The following is a 20,006-nucleotide window of genomic DNA, read 5'->3' on the forward strand; positions in this document are numbered from 1 at the left end:
AACACCAATAGCTGTATACATAGGCTATTGCGCCCTCCCTCCATCCACCATCCCTCCCTCATTCACTCACTCACTCCCTACCCCTCCTCCCTGTGTCTGCCTCCCTCCCCTCCCGCCGCTGACTGGGAGAATGCCCGTGTTGTACTGACAGAAACGATACGGGCTCAGCAGACATGGAGGCCCGATTAACGCCACAGGCCCGCTCGGACAGCCCTGAGCTCGACTAGCGCGGTCCCCGCAGAAGGAATACGGCGACATTTTGGAAACTTTCACGGGTAAACTACCGTCGGGACGAGCAGGAGGGAGAGGGCGCAGAAAGCGAGAGAGAAAAGGAGAGAGCAAGAGATCCATTTCGGGTTTCTGTTGATTCAACGCAGCCGCCATTTTGTTGACAGTTGGTGTTTTTTAATAACCTGTGCGGAGCTTTTTCCAAACAGCTCCCTCTCTTGTCACTGCGCTTTATTGTGTTTGTGCTCCGGGAGACGCCGGGGTGTTGTTATTGCTCTGTTTTGTTTTTGTCCCGGGTGCGCAGGAACACTTCGGGTAACCTAGGTTAGCTAGCGTTAGCTGAGCTAACCGAGTTGCACCACAGCGGGCGCCTCGTTTAACGTGAGCTAGCTGTTAGCAATGTAGAGTAACGCTACGTGCGGAACGCTCGCAGATATAGCCCGCTAGCTAACGCTAGCTAGCGAGCTCTCCGTGCCAGTCAGTAATGTGCCACTGACAGGACAGACACCTCAGCCCAGTTTCTAATCAGTGTTTCTGCTTAATAGGCTCCACTTTGAGTTTATTCTGCTATTTTTATAATTGGTCGTGATGTTGTGGAACATGTGCTTTATCGCATTCACTGCTTTTACAGCCACGTTGCTGGACAGCCACCCTAACCTACCATCACAGAGCGAAGCCTGAACCCTTAACGCAGCTAGATTAGAGAGTTATAACAGATATAATCTAGCTATGGTAACGTTACAGTAAAGTAATAAGCTGCTAACGCGGGATAAGCTAATGTTATTCGTCCTCCTTGCAAAACATAGAAACAACGAAAACGTTGTCTACTCGTATAATGAATGGCTTTGGGTTAGCTGTGTCCACAACAACACAAATGTTTAGCTAATCAAACGAAGCATTTGATCAACTAACCTAGCTAGCTATGTTTGGTGCTGATATCTAGCGTTAGCTAGCTAACGTTACCTTTCACTTGCCGTCATTTCGTTGGTGGCAGTTGACGTTAACATCTAGCGTTAACTAACGTTGAATATATGTTTTGGATGGTCATAGAAGGTTTAATACAATCTCGTTTGTTTTAAAATGTCTTATATATATATCCCCCAACGGTCTTAAAATGTCTGACATTAAATAACCTAGGTTACAGTTCTGTTATTTCCCGAATTTTACATGTAAGATTGTTTACAGATTTAACCTACCTAACCTAACTGCAGGCTGAATTAAAACGGTAGTTGGGTAGGTGAACGTTACTGTAGCTAAGCGGGGGTTGTAGGGAATTGTACATTCAATTCAAAAACCGGTTAGATAACCCCACTATTAGGCTGGGTCCCTTTCTCAGAATAGTTTCATTTTTGTTTTTATTGCGAAAGTGGTCCTCAATTATTATTAACGTGGTATTAAACGTCTGAAATTTAGGTTAGCTAATTCTCCACATATGCAGACACCCTGACCGTGAGCATCCAGTTAACCTAGCTAGGGTTCATGTCCCTCTAAAGCTCTCTCAGGCTGGATCACGCTGTTCCGATGATCCTGGATGTTGGTGATCGAGGCGAGCTGTTATCTAGTTCAGCAAGGATGATAAATGAAGAGGAATAAGCTGCGTTAGGTAGTTGGAGACGTTTGCAAGATTTGTGAAGACGTCTGTCTGTATCCTACTTGGCTGCCTGTGTTTGTTTTCTTCCACATTTTTGACCTTTTTTTCCTTTTTCCTTCTCGGGACTTCAACAGTTTCAACATCACTTTCCCAAGGGAACCATGTTGGTACGCACGCAGAGTGGATTTTGAGTGGATCTGAACGATGTGATCGCTGGTTTAGAAAGCGCTAAAATCACGGTGAGTTGTTTTTCTTTAGCTTAGCTACCCAGTTATCTTCTGCCATACAGTTACATTGGTGGTCCACACGGCTGTGAGTGAAATAGCAGTGTCAGTGTGTGTCTAATGCGAGATTTCAATGAGTCTCCATTCAAATCACAGTTTTAGCATCTTAGGATCCACATGTTTGTGTGTTGGTAGTGCTTTTACGACTTCCCAGGCTCTTGCCAAAACTAACGATGGAAGTCATGATGTAGCCAGTCTCATTAGAACTGCAGCGGGAGAAAAACGTGTAGCCAAAATGCCCAGCTTGCTGTGTTTTCATTCTGGAAGTCTGCATTCGAGATCCAAGATTTTTATTAGTCATTTGTTACAAGCAGCCTGTGCTGGAATTCAGACAGGCAGCTCTCTTGAGTTAACAACAGAGAATATGAGCCGTACTAAAAGTTCTCTGGGGACAGATGCCTTGTTTTGTAGTGTGTGTGTGTGAGAGAGAGAGAGAGAAAGAAAGAAAGAAAGTGAGAAAGTAAGTGTGTTAGCCACACTTCAGAGTTAGGTTAGATGCTTCTATACTCACTATGTTTTAAACTTACTTCTGCAATCCCCAAGTAACTGCGGTGAAGTGCTACAAGGCTCATAATTTCACGCCTAGTGTGTTTACACAGTGGTTTAACTGGTTTATTTATCACTCATTTACCACCGTTTCTTATTGACAAGCAAGGAAGTTGAAAGGGAAATTGCAAAGTGTTAAACAATGATCTGATTGTTCACCTGTCAGTGGTTTTGGTGCTTCAGTAAATGAAGAACAATTCATCCTGAAGGAACCTCAATTATAATGGGTCACTGAACGTGCACACTTGCTAGGAACCCTGTGGCTGGTCTGCATGTTAGAGGAGAGCTTCTTTTACTGACTGACCACTCAGCAGCTGATAAGGGAGAATCTGTCTGGAAACCTCTGAGCAACCCCTGACCTCTGACCCATGGAGAGGTTATTTGCTGCCAAGAAAGGAGGAGTTCCCACAGTCTACACCAGTGTCTGTGCCTCCTCTCCTATCCATTCCTTAAGCAGATAAAGACCAATGTGAGGAGAGCCTAGTCTCAAACAGATTGCTGACCATCTCATTATTATTTAAAAGAGCTGCCTCACCTTTGGAATATATTGCAGAAAATGCTTGCGTCAGCTCTGTCCTGCAGTAGTAGGCTGTACATTGTTCGCTTTAATGGGGTTCACTTAACCGGCAAAAGCTTTGCACCTTGCGGACATGAGCACAGTGTAACGGGAATGATGAATGATAATGATGCCGCCAACTTCCGTCCCTTATTTTTGGTTGCTTTTCAGCAAGCAACCTAGGAAAGAAACGTTAAGATTTCCCACATAGCAACAACAACAAAAAAAACAAGTAATCGTTATGCATAAATGCTAAAAAAAACCAGGGAGGTAGTTGGAGAAAAAAGTGGCACAAAGTTGTTGAGCGTATCTCTTCTGCAGCATATTCCTTAGCTGTTTTTTCTTCCATCATTTTCCCAGTGCCATCTGGTCACCTCCAGTCTCACAGTATGTTGATGAATTCCTGGATCTGTGACTCCTCCTGTGTGTCTCAACCCAGCAGCATGTTTTGCTTTAAACCTCAGTACTCAGTGCAGCGTTTGCAGTGGAATCAATTGAATGTGGTCTGTGGTTGGTGAGAGACTAAAATTAAAGCAGTGCTTTATACCTTTACTCAGGATGTCACAGCAAGGCCAGCTCACAGTAGTTGCAAGGAAATGAGGGACCAGGGCAGTGCTACAATGAAATGGAAAAAAATAAAAAAATAATTGGTGGCCTTTTGATGTTCTAGTCTTTAATACAGTGAATAAAATAACTAAATCAGTTTCAGACTTTATGTTTGGAAGCTCTGGAATCTGTTTTAAAACAGTATTAGAAAGTAGAAGTCCTATATTCCTAGTCTTCATTTGTTGATAAGTGGTTTGCGGTTTTACCTAAGCTTTTTCTCCTTGAACATAAAGTTTGTGAGTGTAAAAATGTGAATTAACACAATCAAGTACGTTTTGTAAGACTTAGAACACTTAGGAAATAGTGGAGTGATTGTCACTGAGGGAGGGACAGACAGGGAAAAGCGAAGGAGGGAGGGAGCCCTTGAGAAAATCTGTTTTCGATTAGTAGGAACACAGCGACTCTGGTTTGACCGCTGGACTGTGCGCTTTCCAAGTGAGTAAGAGACTGAGATTGGTGTGTGTGGAAAAGGAAAAGAAGAAGGAAAGGAAGGCAGTATTGTGGGGGTGTTGTAGTGAAGGGGAAAGAACGATGATGTGATTGTGGAAGGAGGTATGTAAAATAGGCGGGAGGGGATCATTCAGAGAAAAGGGGGTTGGACTTTAGAGATATGAAATGAATAATCGTAGTAAACAGAGAAACGTGGGTGTGGGGAAAGTCCGGCAATACTCCAAGTTCTGGTCCATAGTTTACAGTGGCAGCAATCCTGCAGAAAGCAATTTCCCTGCACCGAATGCAGTCACTAATAAAATACGTTTTTCCATCAGATTTCACATGGAGCATTCATCCTGCCCGGATCAGTAAACAGCCACGCTCACAAGCATACGATTTAGATGATCCAAGCACTCTTAATAGACTCTTTGCACTGCCGATAAGCTTTTGGTCTCAGTGGGGCATGAAGAAACTGTCTGCATGCCTCCTCTCTCTTGTTCTGCCTTTCTTTCTCTCTCTCTCTCTCTCTCTCGCTCTCTCCTGCTCCCTCCTTTTGATTGGCTGTCTTGGAGGGCTGGAGAAGGCAGCCAGATACTCTGACTCCCAGAGGGCCGTATGTGCTTAGGTCACAGCTCCGACTTTCCTCTCAGTGACTTCATCTACAGTAAGCACCTGCTCTAGGCAAGCCCTGTGCTAAATCACTCTAGAGCTGGAGAGAGAATAAAGCTAAGCTAAACTTAGTAATTCGAGTCGTAGTTATAAGCCAAACCAAATCAGATTTGCCAAACTGGCATTTGGGATGAGTAATAGGGCTGTAACTGATAACTATATACACGTACATTTAAAATAAATACTGAATACATCAGAATAACATGAAATTAGGGATTTGTGTTGTCCACCCACTCAAAACTAACCAAAATTCTTATTTACTAACATTGGTGAGACTGGCGAGTCTGCAAAAAAAGGTCTGGTGTTTTGTGCCGGCACACAATCTTCCCTGGATACTGTTTATTTTTTGGCCAGTCAAAAAAGCTGTTGAAAGTGTACTAAATATTATGATTAGATTTTGTCTGTGAATAATTGGTCATTGGCATTCTCTTAAAGGTCAGTCCTCAGAATTGTTTGAAAGCATAGCACAATTATGCAGTTGTCCTCATTTATGCCTTTTATCAAAACACAAATTTGTATTGCCTGGCTTGTCCCCATTACTAGGATAGTCTATCTAGCGACACTGAAACCAGGCTAATGAGCTGTCAAGACTTTAGATAAACACTGAATGATGCATAAAAATGTAAAAAGCTACAAACAAGTGAAGACTAATCTACTGTTTGTTTGAGAGCATTTTGAGAGGCAAGGACAGTTTGGGCATCAGTTAGTTCTGGTCAGCAGTTGTTAAAGTATGTCTTAATATTTCACCAAACTCTACAAATTATGATGAGCATCCAGGCCGCAAGAACTTGCTAAAAGACAGACTATATAAAAGCCTTTTTAAGAGCATGATAAAACAAATTAAGCAAATGCTTCAAACTGATTTTTTCCACTGTACAACTGCAATGAGATCCTTGTTTGCTGACTCTCAAAACTGTGCTTATTCCTGCATCCCTTTTGAGGTCACAGTTATAGTTGATGTTAGGTCCTGAGTGGCACCTTTTTTAGTTTCTGGAAGTTGTGACTAACAATCAGCCCTGTTTATAGCAGGTTATAGTTGTGCTGCTTATGCCAGGTTCACACAACATTTTCAGAGTTGTCAGGTTGTTGTAATTTTTGTACTACATAACTTGTCTCGTGATCAAATATCGGATCAGTTACGCAGGCTCACAAAAAAACAGGAGGAAAGTTTTAAAAGCAAGTTTTGTTATGAAAACGCAACCAAGAACTGATTCTACATATGTTCAAGACCCAAATGGTTAACTGTAAGAAGCAATACAAGTTACAATACAAATATGCTTATTATGCAAAAGCACACAAAAGAAAATTAAGTACTATGGATGAGAAAATGGATTGGCAGTTGACACATGTGTATAACTCCTCTCTTAGCTTTTTCCTGAGCCTGGCTTGTACTCTCATTGGCTGCACTGACTTCCACAACAACCGCAACAGTTTTTACACTATGGATATTGAGTCCCCAACAGGTTCAGATATTAAACCTGCGAGACACTAATTTGACTACCTACTGAAGCTTTGTCAGCTGTCTGTATAACCAGTTTAAGATTTGAAAACAATTTAGTGTGAACTAGGCATAGCATAGGATTTAAAAAAATGTTTGAATAAAGTTGGATGACTTGTTGTTTTCATTACTTCAGTAATTTGATAATTGTTCCATTATCAGATTTTATACCCACATTAAGTCCTGATTAGGAGTAAAATATAAAATTCTTAAGTACATTGTTGGTTCATAGGTTTTGCTTACCAAACATAATGTTTGTAATGTGTTTTTAAGAAAAAAGTCTAATGTCTAGGAAAGTCTAAACTGATCGTTTGTCTATGCTTAAGAATAAATGTCTTATGTGTTCCTGGATGGATTGGACATTTTGGATACATTTGCTTATTTGAGCAAGCAATGTTAGTTTCTGAATTTGTGAACTTCTTTAAGGTTGTCCAGTTTAATTGTCTCAAGTCCCTACTCTGTTTTTATTTCCACAGATTAAAGGTGAAGAAGGATAGGCAGTGAGGAAAGGGCGACGTTTCAGCAAACCAACCCAAGTATTTCTTCTCAAGTGTTACTATACCCCCTTCCCCTTCCCCTCTACCCCTTTCCCTCCTCCTACTGGACTTGTGAACCCCCTACTTCTGAAAACTGTACAACTTCTGCACACATCCTGTCTCGCTCAACCCTCCTTGCCAATGGATCAGAGGACACAGGGGGGGCCCACCACGCCACCCCCTCTCCCTGCAAATGCTCTGCCGGTGGAGCGTGAGAAGGAGGGAGTAGGTGGCCAGAAAGAGGATGAGGAGGACAAGAGAAAGCGAGAGAAGGACAGGGAGGGGGTGCCAGCCAACCTTTGCAACCCTGAGAATGGCCCTGGTGACCCGCAGCAACAGTCTCCACAGTTCTCTGTCAAGGAAACCAGCTATTCAGAGGGCAATGTCAAGCTTAAGATAGGCCTGCAGGCTAAACGAATGAAGAAACCCCCTAAAATCCTAGAGAACTATGTATGCCGACCAGCTTTTCGAGCAACTGTTCGACACGGGACCCGAGGAGGGGGGCGTGGAAATCGTCGGGGAGGATCAAATGATGGTAGTGGCAACACTCCTAGTCCAACCCATGTTAAAGAAGCAGAAAAGGGCCCCACCGTTAACCAAGGAGCGCCACAGTCCTCAGGTGTTCCTGCTGCTACTGCCTTCGCATCTTCTCTTCCTCCTCCCACTTCCACCAGCACTTCCCCTCCTGTGAATGGGAGTGCATCAGCTAAACGAGTAAGTAGACTTACTGCGTCATCCTGGAGTGGGATTTTGGTCCTAGAGGGAAAGGGGTAGTAGAGCTGTTTTTTATTAGTCCTCTAAGGAAATGTAAAATAAAGAGACTGGAAGGAGTTATGCAAAACCCTTCCTGCTACAGACTTGGATTTACAGACACCCCATTTTTGGAGGGCAGATGCTGAACTCTCCAATTTTCCAGGCTAATATACACTGAGTTTTATTTATTTGTTTATTTATTTATTTTAGTTATATTATTTGACAAAACTTAATAGATTTCAGCTAAATCATATCTCTGCACACTTTTAAATGTACCTTTTGTATCCTCTGTTTTTCTCTCTAGCCCTGTTTTGAGTTTACATTTTCTTTATTAGGGATGCATACTTTTTTCCCTGCTTACCTTTTCTCTCCATAATACAAACTCTTTTTTTCCCTCAGTAGCATTCCCATTGTTTCCTCTCTGTACCTGACATGTATATAAGGTTTCATCAATCCAGGGGAAAAAGCACAGTGACTAGTTGGCAGCAAATTACCTTATTGAACAGAGCTTTTAAATGGTAAAAAAAAATTGGCTTCCTTTTAGTTATCAGTTTAGTCTTGTAAGTTGATTGTTAGTGTACAACTGTCATGCAATAAGACACTGTAAATATGCTGCTCCACATGTTACTTTCTGATTGTTCAATTATGTTTTTTTTTCACTAGGGTCCTCCAAAGCTGGCCTGCAAATCAGAAGGAAAGGCAGATGTGAAAAGTATTGCACCTTCAGAGAGACCCCTTAATTTGCACGGTTCTTTAGCAGACAGCAAATCACACTCCTCTGGAAAGAAGGGCCTAGTGTCCCAGTCTAACCCTTCAGCCCCTTCTCCACCGGCTCCTTCCCCCACTTCATCAACCACACAAGACACCAAGATGGATGGAGTTTCAAAGAGCCCTGAGTACTCATACACCGATAATCAGAAGGAACAAGAGAGAGGAGTTCAAAGCTGGGGAGCACCTACAGTCACAGAAAAACTTGCGCAGCTCATAGCCACCTGCCCACCTACAAAGTGTCCTAAGCCTAAACCCCGCAAAGTGTCCCCAGCATCATTAAATAGTAGTTCTCCTCCCTTGGTTACCAATTTGCAGCGACCTGAGAGAAATAGGAACACTTATTCCAGAGCAGTTCACCTTGCTCCTCCTCCCCCTGTTTCTCGGCCTCCAGGCCGCCCGTATGGTTCTAGAAACAAAGACAGTATCCTGGAGAAGCTATCAAGCATACCAAGAAAAGAGGATGCTGATGGACTTTCAAAGGGGATTATAGGTAGCAACAGTCCCACCTCTGTTCCAGCTGTATCATATGGTAACAGCCGCTTTACAAACATTACAAATGATAGCAACGACAACAATAACAGCAGTGTATTGAAATCACAGTCTCGTCTTGGGCACTGCCCTTCTTATTCCTCCACACCTACTCTCTCCACCTCCACATCCTCTTTAGAGAGGTTAGGGAGTGGGAGCAGCCACCAGGGAACACCTGCCTCAACTGGCTCTCGAATTAGAGCGAGCCCCTCACAAACAGAAGAGAACATGGAGAGAGAGAAAGAATGGGACAAAGACACTGATAATCCTAGAGACTTAAGCAAAAGTCCTTCAGCAACAGTATCAGGGAAACAAGACACTAAAGAGAAGCTGCCTGTGTCCGTACCTCGAGGTGATCGGGGAAAGAGCTCAAGTCCAGCCAAGCGAAGTCCTGCTCAGGAAAGTCGTACTGCTGGAGAATCAAGCCCTATTGAATCCACCAAACACCAAACTGCGTCTCATTCTAACACTTCCAGTATAAGCAGCAGCAGCAGCAGCCCAGCAGCACTTTGTGATGATCCTGCATCTCCTGGATCTCCTGCCTCACCAGCAGAACAGGACTCAAAGCCCCTGAAAAAACGCAGAGGTCGTAGGCCTCGCTGGACGAAGGCGGTCAGTCGTGCACACAGGCCGTTGCAAGACACAGTTTCTTGTCAGTCTAAACCCACCACACCACTGGATTCAGATTTTACTTCTTTACAAACAATGCGACGGCCTGTGGGAAGGCCGCCCAATGCTAATCGTGTACCATCTGTTGTCTCCCAACTCTTTGAATCTCAACCCAAGAAAAGGGGCCGCCCTAAGTCCAAAATGCCAAGGCTTGATGCACCTGCACGTGGTCGACCACCTCTCAAGGCAGCCCCCTCAAAAGTCTACTCCATGCTTAAGTCCAAAGAGGAACAGGATCCCCCTGTCTTGCACCCAGAGGTGGATCTGAACCCTCCTAAACCCATGCCAAGGAAACGAGGGAGACCGAAGCGCTTGCCACCAACTCTACCACAGGAGACCCAGCCACCAACACTAGCTCCAGAGTCAGGGGATGCTGAATCAGGTGACAAGGGCTTTCGCAACAAGGGCAATGGGCAGCTTATAATGAAGACAATTATTGGCAAGATAAACAAGATGAAGACAGTTAAGCGGAAGCGGTTCCTTAGTCAGATCCTTTTAGGACCAGGCTCGGGACCTGATCCAGAAGTTCCTAAAAGCACAGTTCCCTCAGGAACTGCAACTACTACAACACAGTCTCTCTCATCACTTGCTGCAACCTTTGGTGGAAAACTGGGACCTCAGATCAATGTAAGCAAAAAGGGGACAATATACATGGGTAAAAGGAGGGGCCGTAAACCAAAAATGCCAAGCAACCCATTACCAGGTGCTCCTACGCCACCACCTGAACCTTTCTTGTCCCCAAACACCTCCTCCCCTCATCACTCTCATCAGGCATCTCAAGGTTCACAAAACCAGCAGCATCAGGTGCCTCCTTCTGATATTTTCCCCTCCCCATCGCTTTCCCAGTCCAGTGGTGGCCAAAGCCCCATTAGTGATGCTAGCTTTGTTGAACCAGGTTCAGTGCATTTCATGACCCATCCACACTGCAGCCACTCCCATCAAAACCACCACCCATTTTCTTTTACCCCACCAACGTTTTCAGCACCCTCTCCTCGTACACTTGGAGGAACCACATCTGCACACTCCTCACAAAAGAAGCCTTCTTGCAGAGGCCATCACCATCATCACCACCACTACCGGCAGCACTACCATTATCATAAGCTCTCGCCTCCCAGGCCGCTATTGCCCACATCCCCTGCTCCCCTTAGTGAATTGAAGGAAGCTACACCTTCACCTGTTAGTGAGTCACACAGTGAGGAAACTGTGCCTAGTGACAGTGGCATTGGAACAGATAACAACAGCACATCAGATCGTGGCGAGAAAGGTGGGAGTGCCAGTGGCTTAACTGGAGTTGGGGTTCCACAGGGTTTGACTAGTGGACTACTAATACCTGGCTTAATGGGGTCATCAGTAGGTGCTGGTGTAGGACTTAACCCCAGAGCCAGTAGGAGGCATTCGTCATCAGGGCTTCTTGATCGCCCCTCACCCACACCATCACCACTTGGAACAAGGTCATCACCTGACCCGCGGCGAACACACCCAGTGGCTCCTCCCTCAGCACTAGTTGGCCACAAAGAGAAGCACAAGCATAAATGCAAACGACGTGGACATGGCTGCCCAGGTTATGACAAGCTGAAAAGGCAAAAACGCAAACGCAAGAAGAAGTACCTGCAGCTGCGTTCACGGAGACAGGATCCTGACTTCCTGGCTGAGCTGGATGAGATTTGTGTGCAGCTTAGTGAAATACGAATTTCCCACCGCACACCCGCCCTTCGTTTGGGCAGTAGCTTGGGTCTGGGAGCCGGTCCAGCTGGCGTAAACCGTGGGGCTGGCTTGGCTAGTGCCAGAGCAGGCAGTAGCATTGGAAGTGGAACCAACCCCCCACCTCATCATTATTTGCATAGAGACCTTTTACCCACTATCTTCCGGATCAACTTTAGTGGTTACTATTCCCCCCACCCAGCCTACCCATGTGATTCTCTGCACTATGTTCGTAAGCCTGATCTCAAGAAAAAACGTGGAAGGCCCCCAAAGCTACGGGAGTCAATGTCAGAGGTGCCTTTTGTTCCTGGGCTTGGGTTCCCCCTCTCTAGCGGAGGGTTCTATCACCCATCTTATGGTGTTCCATATTCCTCTGCCCCTCTTGGACTTGGCTATTACCGGGGTTATCCCCCAGCCAGTGCACTATACCCTCACCCCCATCATCAGGCTCCACATTCGAGCCAGTCGCATCATGGACATCATTCGCCTTCCTTTCCTCCTCCTCCTTCATATGTTCATCATCATCACCCATCTCACCTGCTTCTTAACCCTTCCAAGTTCCACAAAAAGAAGCATAAGCTGCTAAGACAGGAGTATATTGGTGGGGGTCGTTCACCAGTGCTTTATCCTGCTATGTCCTCTGAATTGTCATTCGGCTGGCATCACAAGCACAAGCACAGGCATAAGCATCGTGACCGTTGTGGAGAGGAAGAGGGTGATGATGGTGCAGGTACAGGAGGTGGAGGAGGTGGAGGAGGGAGAAGTGGAGGTGAGAGCTTGGGGACAGGACGAGGTGAGCGAGGGAGAAGAGGAGGGAGCCTAGAATCTCTTCAGCGTTGTGGATATGGTCGGGATGGCTCGGCTGACTCCAGCGCTAACAAACAGGCAGCTGCCACCTCTGGCAACTCCCCCTCGTCTTCATCGTCATCCTCAGCGGAAAGATACAAACGCAAAGAAGCCTCTGTGTCTTGTCTAGGCCCTTCACGGCTATCTTTGGGACGAGGGAGTAGGGGACATCACCCTGCAGACTCCTGGTTCAGGATTGGCAGCTCTGATGTTGATTACTCCAAGCTCTCACGTAACCAGGTTCTCAACCAGGGTGCGTTCTCTGATGGACATGTGCAAGACTCAATAGGGTGCTCAGATAGTGAGGAGGAAGATCCTACTTCAGCTAACGAAGAAGAGGATTCAGGATCCCACCACACAAACCTGTTTGCGTCTGCTCTTACTCGGAACTCTCTTAAGGGTAATCGGGGCAGGAAAGGTGGGAGCTCTGAAGGCTCCGGTCTGATACGATTGGATAAATCTCTGAGGAAGGATCGTTCCACGTCTGCTGAGAGGAGAGAGTCTGGTGAGTGAGTTTAGTAAATCAGTGTTAATGTTGAACATCTTGTTTACTAAGAACATTAATTGCCATTAAATAAGATGTGTAAAATTACATAGAAAATTGCACGATATAATTTGCTGTGCAGTTTTAAAGCATCAAGTAACAAAATGCAAATCAGTCCTTGAGTCTTGTGAGGTGACCCACATTCAGTCTGACATTGTGAAGGTTACAGAATTAATGCAGTATTGCAGGAGTGTAGTCACATACCAAATATAGCTGTTTCTTCAATGTCCTCTAGAATTCTTAGCTATAATTTGATTGGATGACGGCATTTTTTGCTTCACTTGTTCACTTGATACATTGATTTTTGATCTGTTACTGAATACCAAGCCGAATTGATTTTACACAAGAATATCCAAGAGTTTAGTGTGCCATCTCTCTGATCAACTCTCTGCAGTTTGCTTTCACCCAAAACCCCAACAACATGAAATGCCTCCCACAGCATGAATGCAGCAGCTTGCTTTAAATAGCAACAAGAGGGAAGAGTAATGGCTTTGCAGCAATATCGGCAGTGCACTCCAGAGCTCTTTTAAAAGCATTGGACTTTTTTGTTTGCTTTAACACTGTAATGTAGAGACATACAATATTTCAGTTAGAGCAGAGATTACATTTTCACTGAAACAGAGATGATGTGTGTGTGTGTGTGCGCACTCACTGCACCTGCTCAGTAATGCTGAACTAGGTAATATGTAGAGTTTTAGGTAACGATACAGGTTTTTCATGCTGACTGAGATGGAGTGTGTACGTGTGTGTATACAGGCATCCATGTGCGAAAGTATGCCCCTTTTAAGACAGAATGTAGTGTAGTATGTAGCCAGTCAAAAAGAAGAAAATAAATGTCATTAATGTGGTTTGTTAAAGATAGAGTCAGTAAATCCATCTAATTTAAATAGGGATGGCATGTTCAATGTTTTCTGCCCAATACTGTTCTTTGACCTTGTTTTAGTGCAATTGGTTGATCGCTGATTCCTGTTAAGGGGACATTCACCTTTCCAAGCAAACTTTGGTAATGCATCATCATGCAGAGCTTCTGTAATGTTTTATGGAATCATTAAAAACACTATGGATCTCCCAGCCCCAGCTGCAAGATAACATGCGTGAATTCTCATTCAGAACCCAGTAGCTTCATTATGTGGTTTCTTTTGCCTTCCAACTGTTGCTGCTGTGCTTTTGTTGTTGTATTTTGGTTAAATGCAGTCTCTACACAGTTTGCTTAGTGGTGTTTGTTGGCTCTGATGCATTTTTATGCTCACTGTATGACTAAAGGATGGACCCTTGATAGTGTTGTCCATACTTTGCTTCCTTTACAAAGTGTGTTGGTTTTACACATTCTACCAATATGAGAGTAAATAACTATGCCACACTTATGATGCAGAGCTGAGCCAGTACTGTAGACAGCTCTGTGGTTACATCTAGCAGTTAAACACTGCAACTGTACAAAAACAATTATCTAGAATAGTAAGCATCAGCTAGAGTTAATGTTGGGCTGTATCCACTTTTTTCATACTGTCATATCATGCCAAAACATTTACCCTGGTGTATGGTATTACTGCGGGCAAGGATTTAATGGCTACAATACCATTCTGGGTTATATATTTAACATGAAAAAATACATAAATTGAACAAAACAAAGTTCTGTTTGTGTAAAGTCTAAGTAAACACTGCACAAACTGCAGTCTCAGTAATGCAATAAATGTTAAACCATCATTCAAACCATCAAGGCAATTAAACTATCTTTAGCACAGCTAACCAAAAGGACCTCACTTAACTAGTATGATCACCACAGAACATTTCTAAACATTTAGCCAAGAACAGTAGTGCTACCGGATATACAAAATGCAGAAATTAGTGATTTCTTCTGTGGTGATAGTTATGAAGCTCACTTTCTAAGCTAGCCACTAATACAGATCCACAAATTATCAGCCAGCTCAGTACAGCTGTTTTTATCTAACTAACCTGAGTACTGATGATAAACACGTGTCTAAGAGGGTGAAGTCTTGGTTAGCTTGACTAGCCAGGAACATCTCACAGCCGTCTATGTCCAGCTTTAGTGGCTTTGCCTATGAGATACGGTGAGATATGGCATTGTATAGGGTTCTTCTACAGGTGAAAAAATGATAAAGTGCCCCACCATTGAATTAAATGTTGTATGGTGCCCATAGATGCCTTCACAATGGAGTGTAATTGTATTTGATGTTATAAGACATTTTTAGTACACCACACCCCTTCTAGAATGTGAATGCTGCATAGTGTGGAGTAGATGCCTTTTTTATTTTTCCGTCCCTGCCTTCAAGTAACTTCGGCCAGTATACTGGCCCCTCAAATATTTACCAGAGCACTCCAGTACTTGTGCACATCACAAGATGTTATCTTGTCACTTTTAATTCTGCTTTCAAGTTGATGCATGGTGTGACCTGTATGGTTGTTTTGGCATGTTTTAACAGTGCTTTCGAATGACCAGAAGAACATAGGGGTTTTATCTCTTGTTGTTGTCTTGCAGGAAACTGTAGTGCTCAGACACGTGGGGGCCATTCAGGTATGCCTGAGTGTTCAGAGGCTCCTCTCCATCGTCACCATCACCACCCTGCCCTGCCCCTCTCCCACGCCCTCTCATGTCTCCCCCACCTCAGCCTGGAACAGCCTGGCGGTGGCATGGCACCCCGCCCCTCCAGCCGTCAAACGAGTCCATCTACACGCCCCTCCCAACCTGCATGCTGCCTTGACTCTTCCCCCTCACACCTCTCCCACCGCTCAGCTCCGCCTCCTCACAAGAACAACCTGCATCATGTCAACAAGATACTGCGTGCCAAGAAGCTGCAGCGACAGGCACGCACCGGCAACAACGTGGTGAAGAAAAGGGGTCCGGGGCGGCCCCGCAAACACCCGCTACCTTCTCCTCCACCATCTCCCCCGCCTTCAGTCCCTGAACTAGAGAACCACTCTTCTCTCGCAAAGCACAGAGCGAGCTGGGAAGGAGACACGGTCATTGATGCCATCGAGTCTGTTGTACAGGGTCAAAAACGAAAGAGCCGGAAGAGGAAGCAGTGGGAGAGAGAAAGAGATGAAAACGAAGAGGATGAGGAAGAGGTTGAAGACGATAGGGAGGAGGAAGATGAGGAAGAGGAGACAAGAGGGCCTGAGACCAGAGAGGAAGAGGTGGTAGCTGCAAGAGCACGACCGACAGGTGGGACGGGATGGCTGACGCAAGAGCAGTGTTTCCAGAGGTTTGTAACTATTTATTTATTTTAGGGTTGAGTACTAATGCGTGCCACACTGGAGGACTGTTTAAAAAAGGCCATCAGAAAGTATACTTTTCTGCTTTTAGTGTTTAGTTACTGTAAAGTCCTTTCACAAAGTGTAAACTAAAGGTCAGTTTTTTCGGTAACACTTGAGAAGAACACGAGAAGGTGACAGTAGACAAAAAAATAAATACAGTAATAACAGCCACAGAGTTAGCACTTGTCTTAGGGACAGAATGACTTAAAACACTCAGACTCTGGAAGGCAGCCTATTATATTTAAAATGTTGCAGAAATCACAAGGAATTCTAGCTCGTAGAACTATAAGAGCTCTCTGATTGTAGATGTAGTACAGGAATCGAGGTGTAAAGACAGATTTATAATACAAAGATAGAAAGAATATTGAATATTGAGTCACCCAAAAATCTATTTTGATTTTAAAGCACCTGTGTGCTCAGATGGCCCCACCACGGATTATTAGCTAAAATTTAAGTGTGCAATATAGCTTAATGCGGCCGTTACATTTTAGTATTTGTGATTGATTGCTTCAGATGAATGTAAATGCTAATGAGAAATCTTTCACTTTTTCAGTGCCGTGGAGGGTAAATCTGATGGCCACTCCTCCCCTGAATGTACAGGTCCAGCCCCTGAAGAACAACCTCCCCCTACACCAATTCCTAATCCGCGGGAAAAAAGAGCTGCTAGACCACCTAAAAAGAAGTTCCAGAAGGCGGGGCTTTATTCAGATGTGTATAAAACTGATGAGTATGTGAAGCACTGCAAATCACAGTTTTTTATTTCTGTTAAAGTTAATGTAAATGTTCCTTAAGGCACAAGATTCTGATTCTTTGTCACTGTCATGTCATGTTCCGCTTATTTTGTTTTCCTCTTTTTCTGTATCTCTACCAGTCCTCGAAGTCAGCTGCTACAATTAAAAAAGGAGAAATTGGAATATATTCCAGGTGAACACGAGTATGGCCTTCTTCCTGCTCCCATTCATGTTGGTAAGTCCACTTATAGCTTTGTGTTATCACAACTTTTAAGAGCTTTGTGCTGCATTGATTACATTAGTTTAAAGGGTGGCAGTGAATATAATGTGGTTAACGTGGTTTATATGGACCCCTGTGCCTTCGTTCGCACTAACCAACTGTCGGTCCACTTCTACTATCTGTATAGGAGAATGCATCATTTGTGCTCGTTCTCTCCTTCTCTCCTTTATAGCCATTAATCCCTTAAGAAAGAAGTATAAAGTACGCCAGTCTAATCAAGCCCATTATATTGGTTGGTGCTGGACATAAAATCCCCTTGTATGCTAATGACAGTTCTATTTTTGTCTGAGCCAGAACAATCAGTCCCTCCCTTGCTCTGCCTTATGAGCTCCTATAGTGAAATAATGTATAAAGGTGAATTTATTATTATTATATCTTTGTGGTGATTTTCCTGTTGATTTGGACATCCCTTTTGATGAATTTCCTTTTAAAACAAACATGCATATTGTCTCGGCCCTGTAGAGATGTATTGCCGATAGAATGGGTCTCTCTGGAGCAGGTGGACATGAATGTATTGTCTCCATTCCTAAAGTCATACAGCATTCTGGGATCACTAATGTCTTGTTTCTAAATGCAATCAGATCCTCACAGCAATTATTCAGAGTTAGACATCAGGGATAGTTATTCAACAAAATAATCTCCTTCTTTTTTTTAAATTGAACTGATTTTAGAATTGACAATAAATGAACAAGTGTCCCAATATTTTTGTGCACATTTTTAATTGAAACAAAACAAGAAGTGGCTCACAAGTATACATTTATATATTTTCGATAGCTATTAAGATTCTGGCACCATTCTGGCACCAACACTGCCAACATATTGTTTGATCTTGCATTTTACCAGTTTTAGTTTGCGTGTAAGCAGAGTGCTTTTGGCCAATTAGAGCTCTTTATTTTCACCCAGCCGACCCGCCTTGCCTCATCTAGCTTCGTGTTGTCAGTGCGTTCTTGGCTGTTCGTGTTGTCCGTGTCTGTATCATGCTGTTTACCATGTGTTTGGTTAGCAATGATGCTAAGTCATTTAATTTCAGTTGCATTTCACTGATATGTAGGTAAATGTTAGTTAAAATAAGCTTTAGGCGAACTATCAGAAAGTATAGCCAAGTGTCTTTGCTTATAACTGGCTTCATCAGGTTTTTCCAAGTTGAAATCTTCACTAAAAATACCCTCTTATCACTTGCTTCCTATTGTTAAAGTTGCTAGAAGGGCCCCAGTGTTTTTTTAGAGGTTTTAATTTCCACTACGCACAAACTGAAGGAAGCTCATGAGAAGAGTCTGCACATAGTCATAGATAGTTATGTTGGGTTTAAGTGCAAAAGACAGGTTATTTGTTTTCTTATCAATTTTTCAATTTTTTCATACATTTTTTTATTCTTTCCTCCACATGGAATATGACATTCGTTGGTTCTCCCAAAGTTAAGGGTATTAAAAAATGTAGCGTTTGTCCTGTTTTTGTTGGAGGAATTGTGTGTAGAGACTACTAAAGAGCTACTAAATTCTGGAGCCTTGTTAGAATTTGATTGCTCTCAGTGACAAAAGCATTAGTGAGGTCAGGATGTACTGCATATTAGTTAGAGAATTAGAGATTAGTTTGTATTGTTCTCATCGTATAATATAGCTTTCTTAATATTTGTTACTTTAACATATTGACTATTACATTATGACATGAGTGCTTGTGGATTGGTTAGGTATTCAGTTGCATGTGCTGCTGTGTAATACCGCAGCCTGCAGGGTTTAATGAGTAGTACAGTATCTCATCCCCTCCCAAGACTGCCTATTATTAACCTCTATCTACCTTCTGTCCTCTCTAGGGAAGTACTTGAGACAGAAGCGCATTGATTTCCAGTTGCCTTACGACATCCTGTGGCTTTGGAAACATGACCAGGTAGCTTGCTAGTACTCCTTCCATTTATCTAGCAGAACTCAGTATGGCTAATTTGTAGTTTTATTAAATGGTATGTCACAAGTTCAATAACCACTTAATATTTTTTCCAGCTCTATAAGAGACCGGATGTGCCTCTTTACAAGAAAATTCGATCCAGTAAGAAGGGCTTTTATTTGTATTAATTTCTGTTTGTCAGTAATAATCATTATTTGACCATTATTTATTCAGTGTTTTTAATAATTTCTTTCTTTAATCTGGTCCTTTTCAGATGTATATGTGGATGTGAAACCTCTTTCTGGCTATGAAGCCACTACCTGTAACTGCAGGCTCCCAGAGGACCACAGTGATAAGGGCTGCTTGGATGATTGCCTGAACAGGTAATAGCACTTGCTATTTAACAGAGCTTCATTTACAAGGCTTTTGCCTTCACCCCTGTTCACCAGACTGATGCAATTACAGTTAATGAAGCCAGACAGCCTGTTCTGTAAGTTTGAAAGGTTGGGTGTGTTAAAAGAAAGTTGAAAAGCCCCATGATACGGCTGTGCTCTGTTAACTGTAGGCCTTTTGTACGCATGTTCTAGATTCACATATTCAGTTGTGAAAGCAGTGTAAGGTAGACTGATTGTGTGGTCCTTTTCATTATACCCAAGTTAAGGGAGTTCAGGACAGTGACAACCATGTGGAGCTAGGACAGGGCAAAATGTGGACTTTCTAAGGGACGTGTGTTTTAAACCAGTGGTTTAGGATGATAAAAGATGATTTCTTGTATATTACTGTGTCAGTTCTTTCTGTCTCTCACTCTTTTTTTAATTTTATTTCCCTCTGTTCTCACCCCGTCTCCTGTTGAATCGTTTCTCTCTCAGGATGATCTTTGCTGAGTGTTCTCCTAGCACTTGTCCGTGTGGTGAGGAATGTGATAACCAGCGTATTCAAAGGCATGAGTGGGTGCAGTGTCTGGAGCGCTTCCGAACAGACGGGAAGGGCTGGGGCATCCGAACAAAGGAGCCACTCCGTTCTGGACAGTTCATCATTGAATACTTAGGCGAAGTGGTCAGTGAACAGGAGTTCAGGTGAGCCTCA

At 43.5% G+C, this 20,006-nt stretch overlaps 1 protein-coding gene across 2 annotated transcripts in view; it reads left to right on the forward strand.

The window, feature by feature from the left end:
* Window positions 1-108: 108 nt before the first annotated feature.
* The window catches only part of ash1l (ash1 (absent, small, or homeotic)-like (Drosophila)), a 42,570-nt gene continuing 22,672 nt past the window's right edge, over window positions 109-20,006 (forward strand). The window contains exons 1-11 of one of the 2 annotated variants that reach the window (XM_007230573.4): window positions 109-275; window positions 1,954-2,058; window positions 6,887-7,660; window positions 8,363-12,719; window positions 15,256-15,979; window positions 16,585-16,758; window positions 16,903-16,997; window positions 18,853-18,926; window positions 19,037-19,082; window positions 19,195-19,303; window positions 19,790-19,996. In XM_007230573.4, coding sequence (XP_007230635.3) covers window positions 7,088-7,660; window positions 8,363-12,719; window positions 15,256-15,979; window positions 16,585-16,758; window positions 16,903-16,997; window positions 18,853-18,926; window positions 19,037-19,082; window positions 19,195-19,303; window positions 19,790-19,996 — 6,359 coding nt within the window. In that variant the 5' untranslated portion in view covers window positions 109-275; window positions 1,954-2,058; window positions 6,887-7,087. The remainder of the gene's footprint in view (window positions 276-1,953; window positions 2,059-6,886; window positions 7,661-8,362; window positions 12,720-15,255; window positions 15,980-16,584; window positions 16,759-16,902; window positions 16,998-18,852; window positions 18,927-19,036; window positions 19,083-19,194; window positions 19,304-19,789; window positions 19,997-20,006) is intronic. The other variant, XM_022683010.2, reaches the window with a different exon arrangement.

Source organism: Astyanax mexicanus, chromosome 3 (genome assembly GCF_023375975.1).
Source record: "Astyanax mexicanus isolate ESR-SI-001 chromosome 3, AstMex3_surface, whole genome shotgun sequence".
NCBI lineage: Eukaryota > Metazoa > Chordata > Actinopteri > Characiformes > Acestrorhamphidae > Astyanax > Astyanax mexicanus.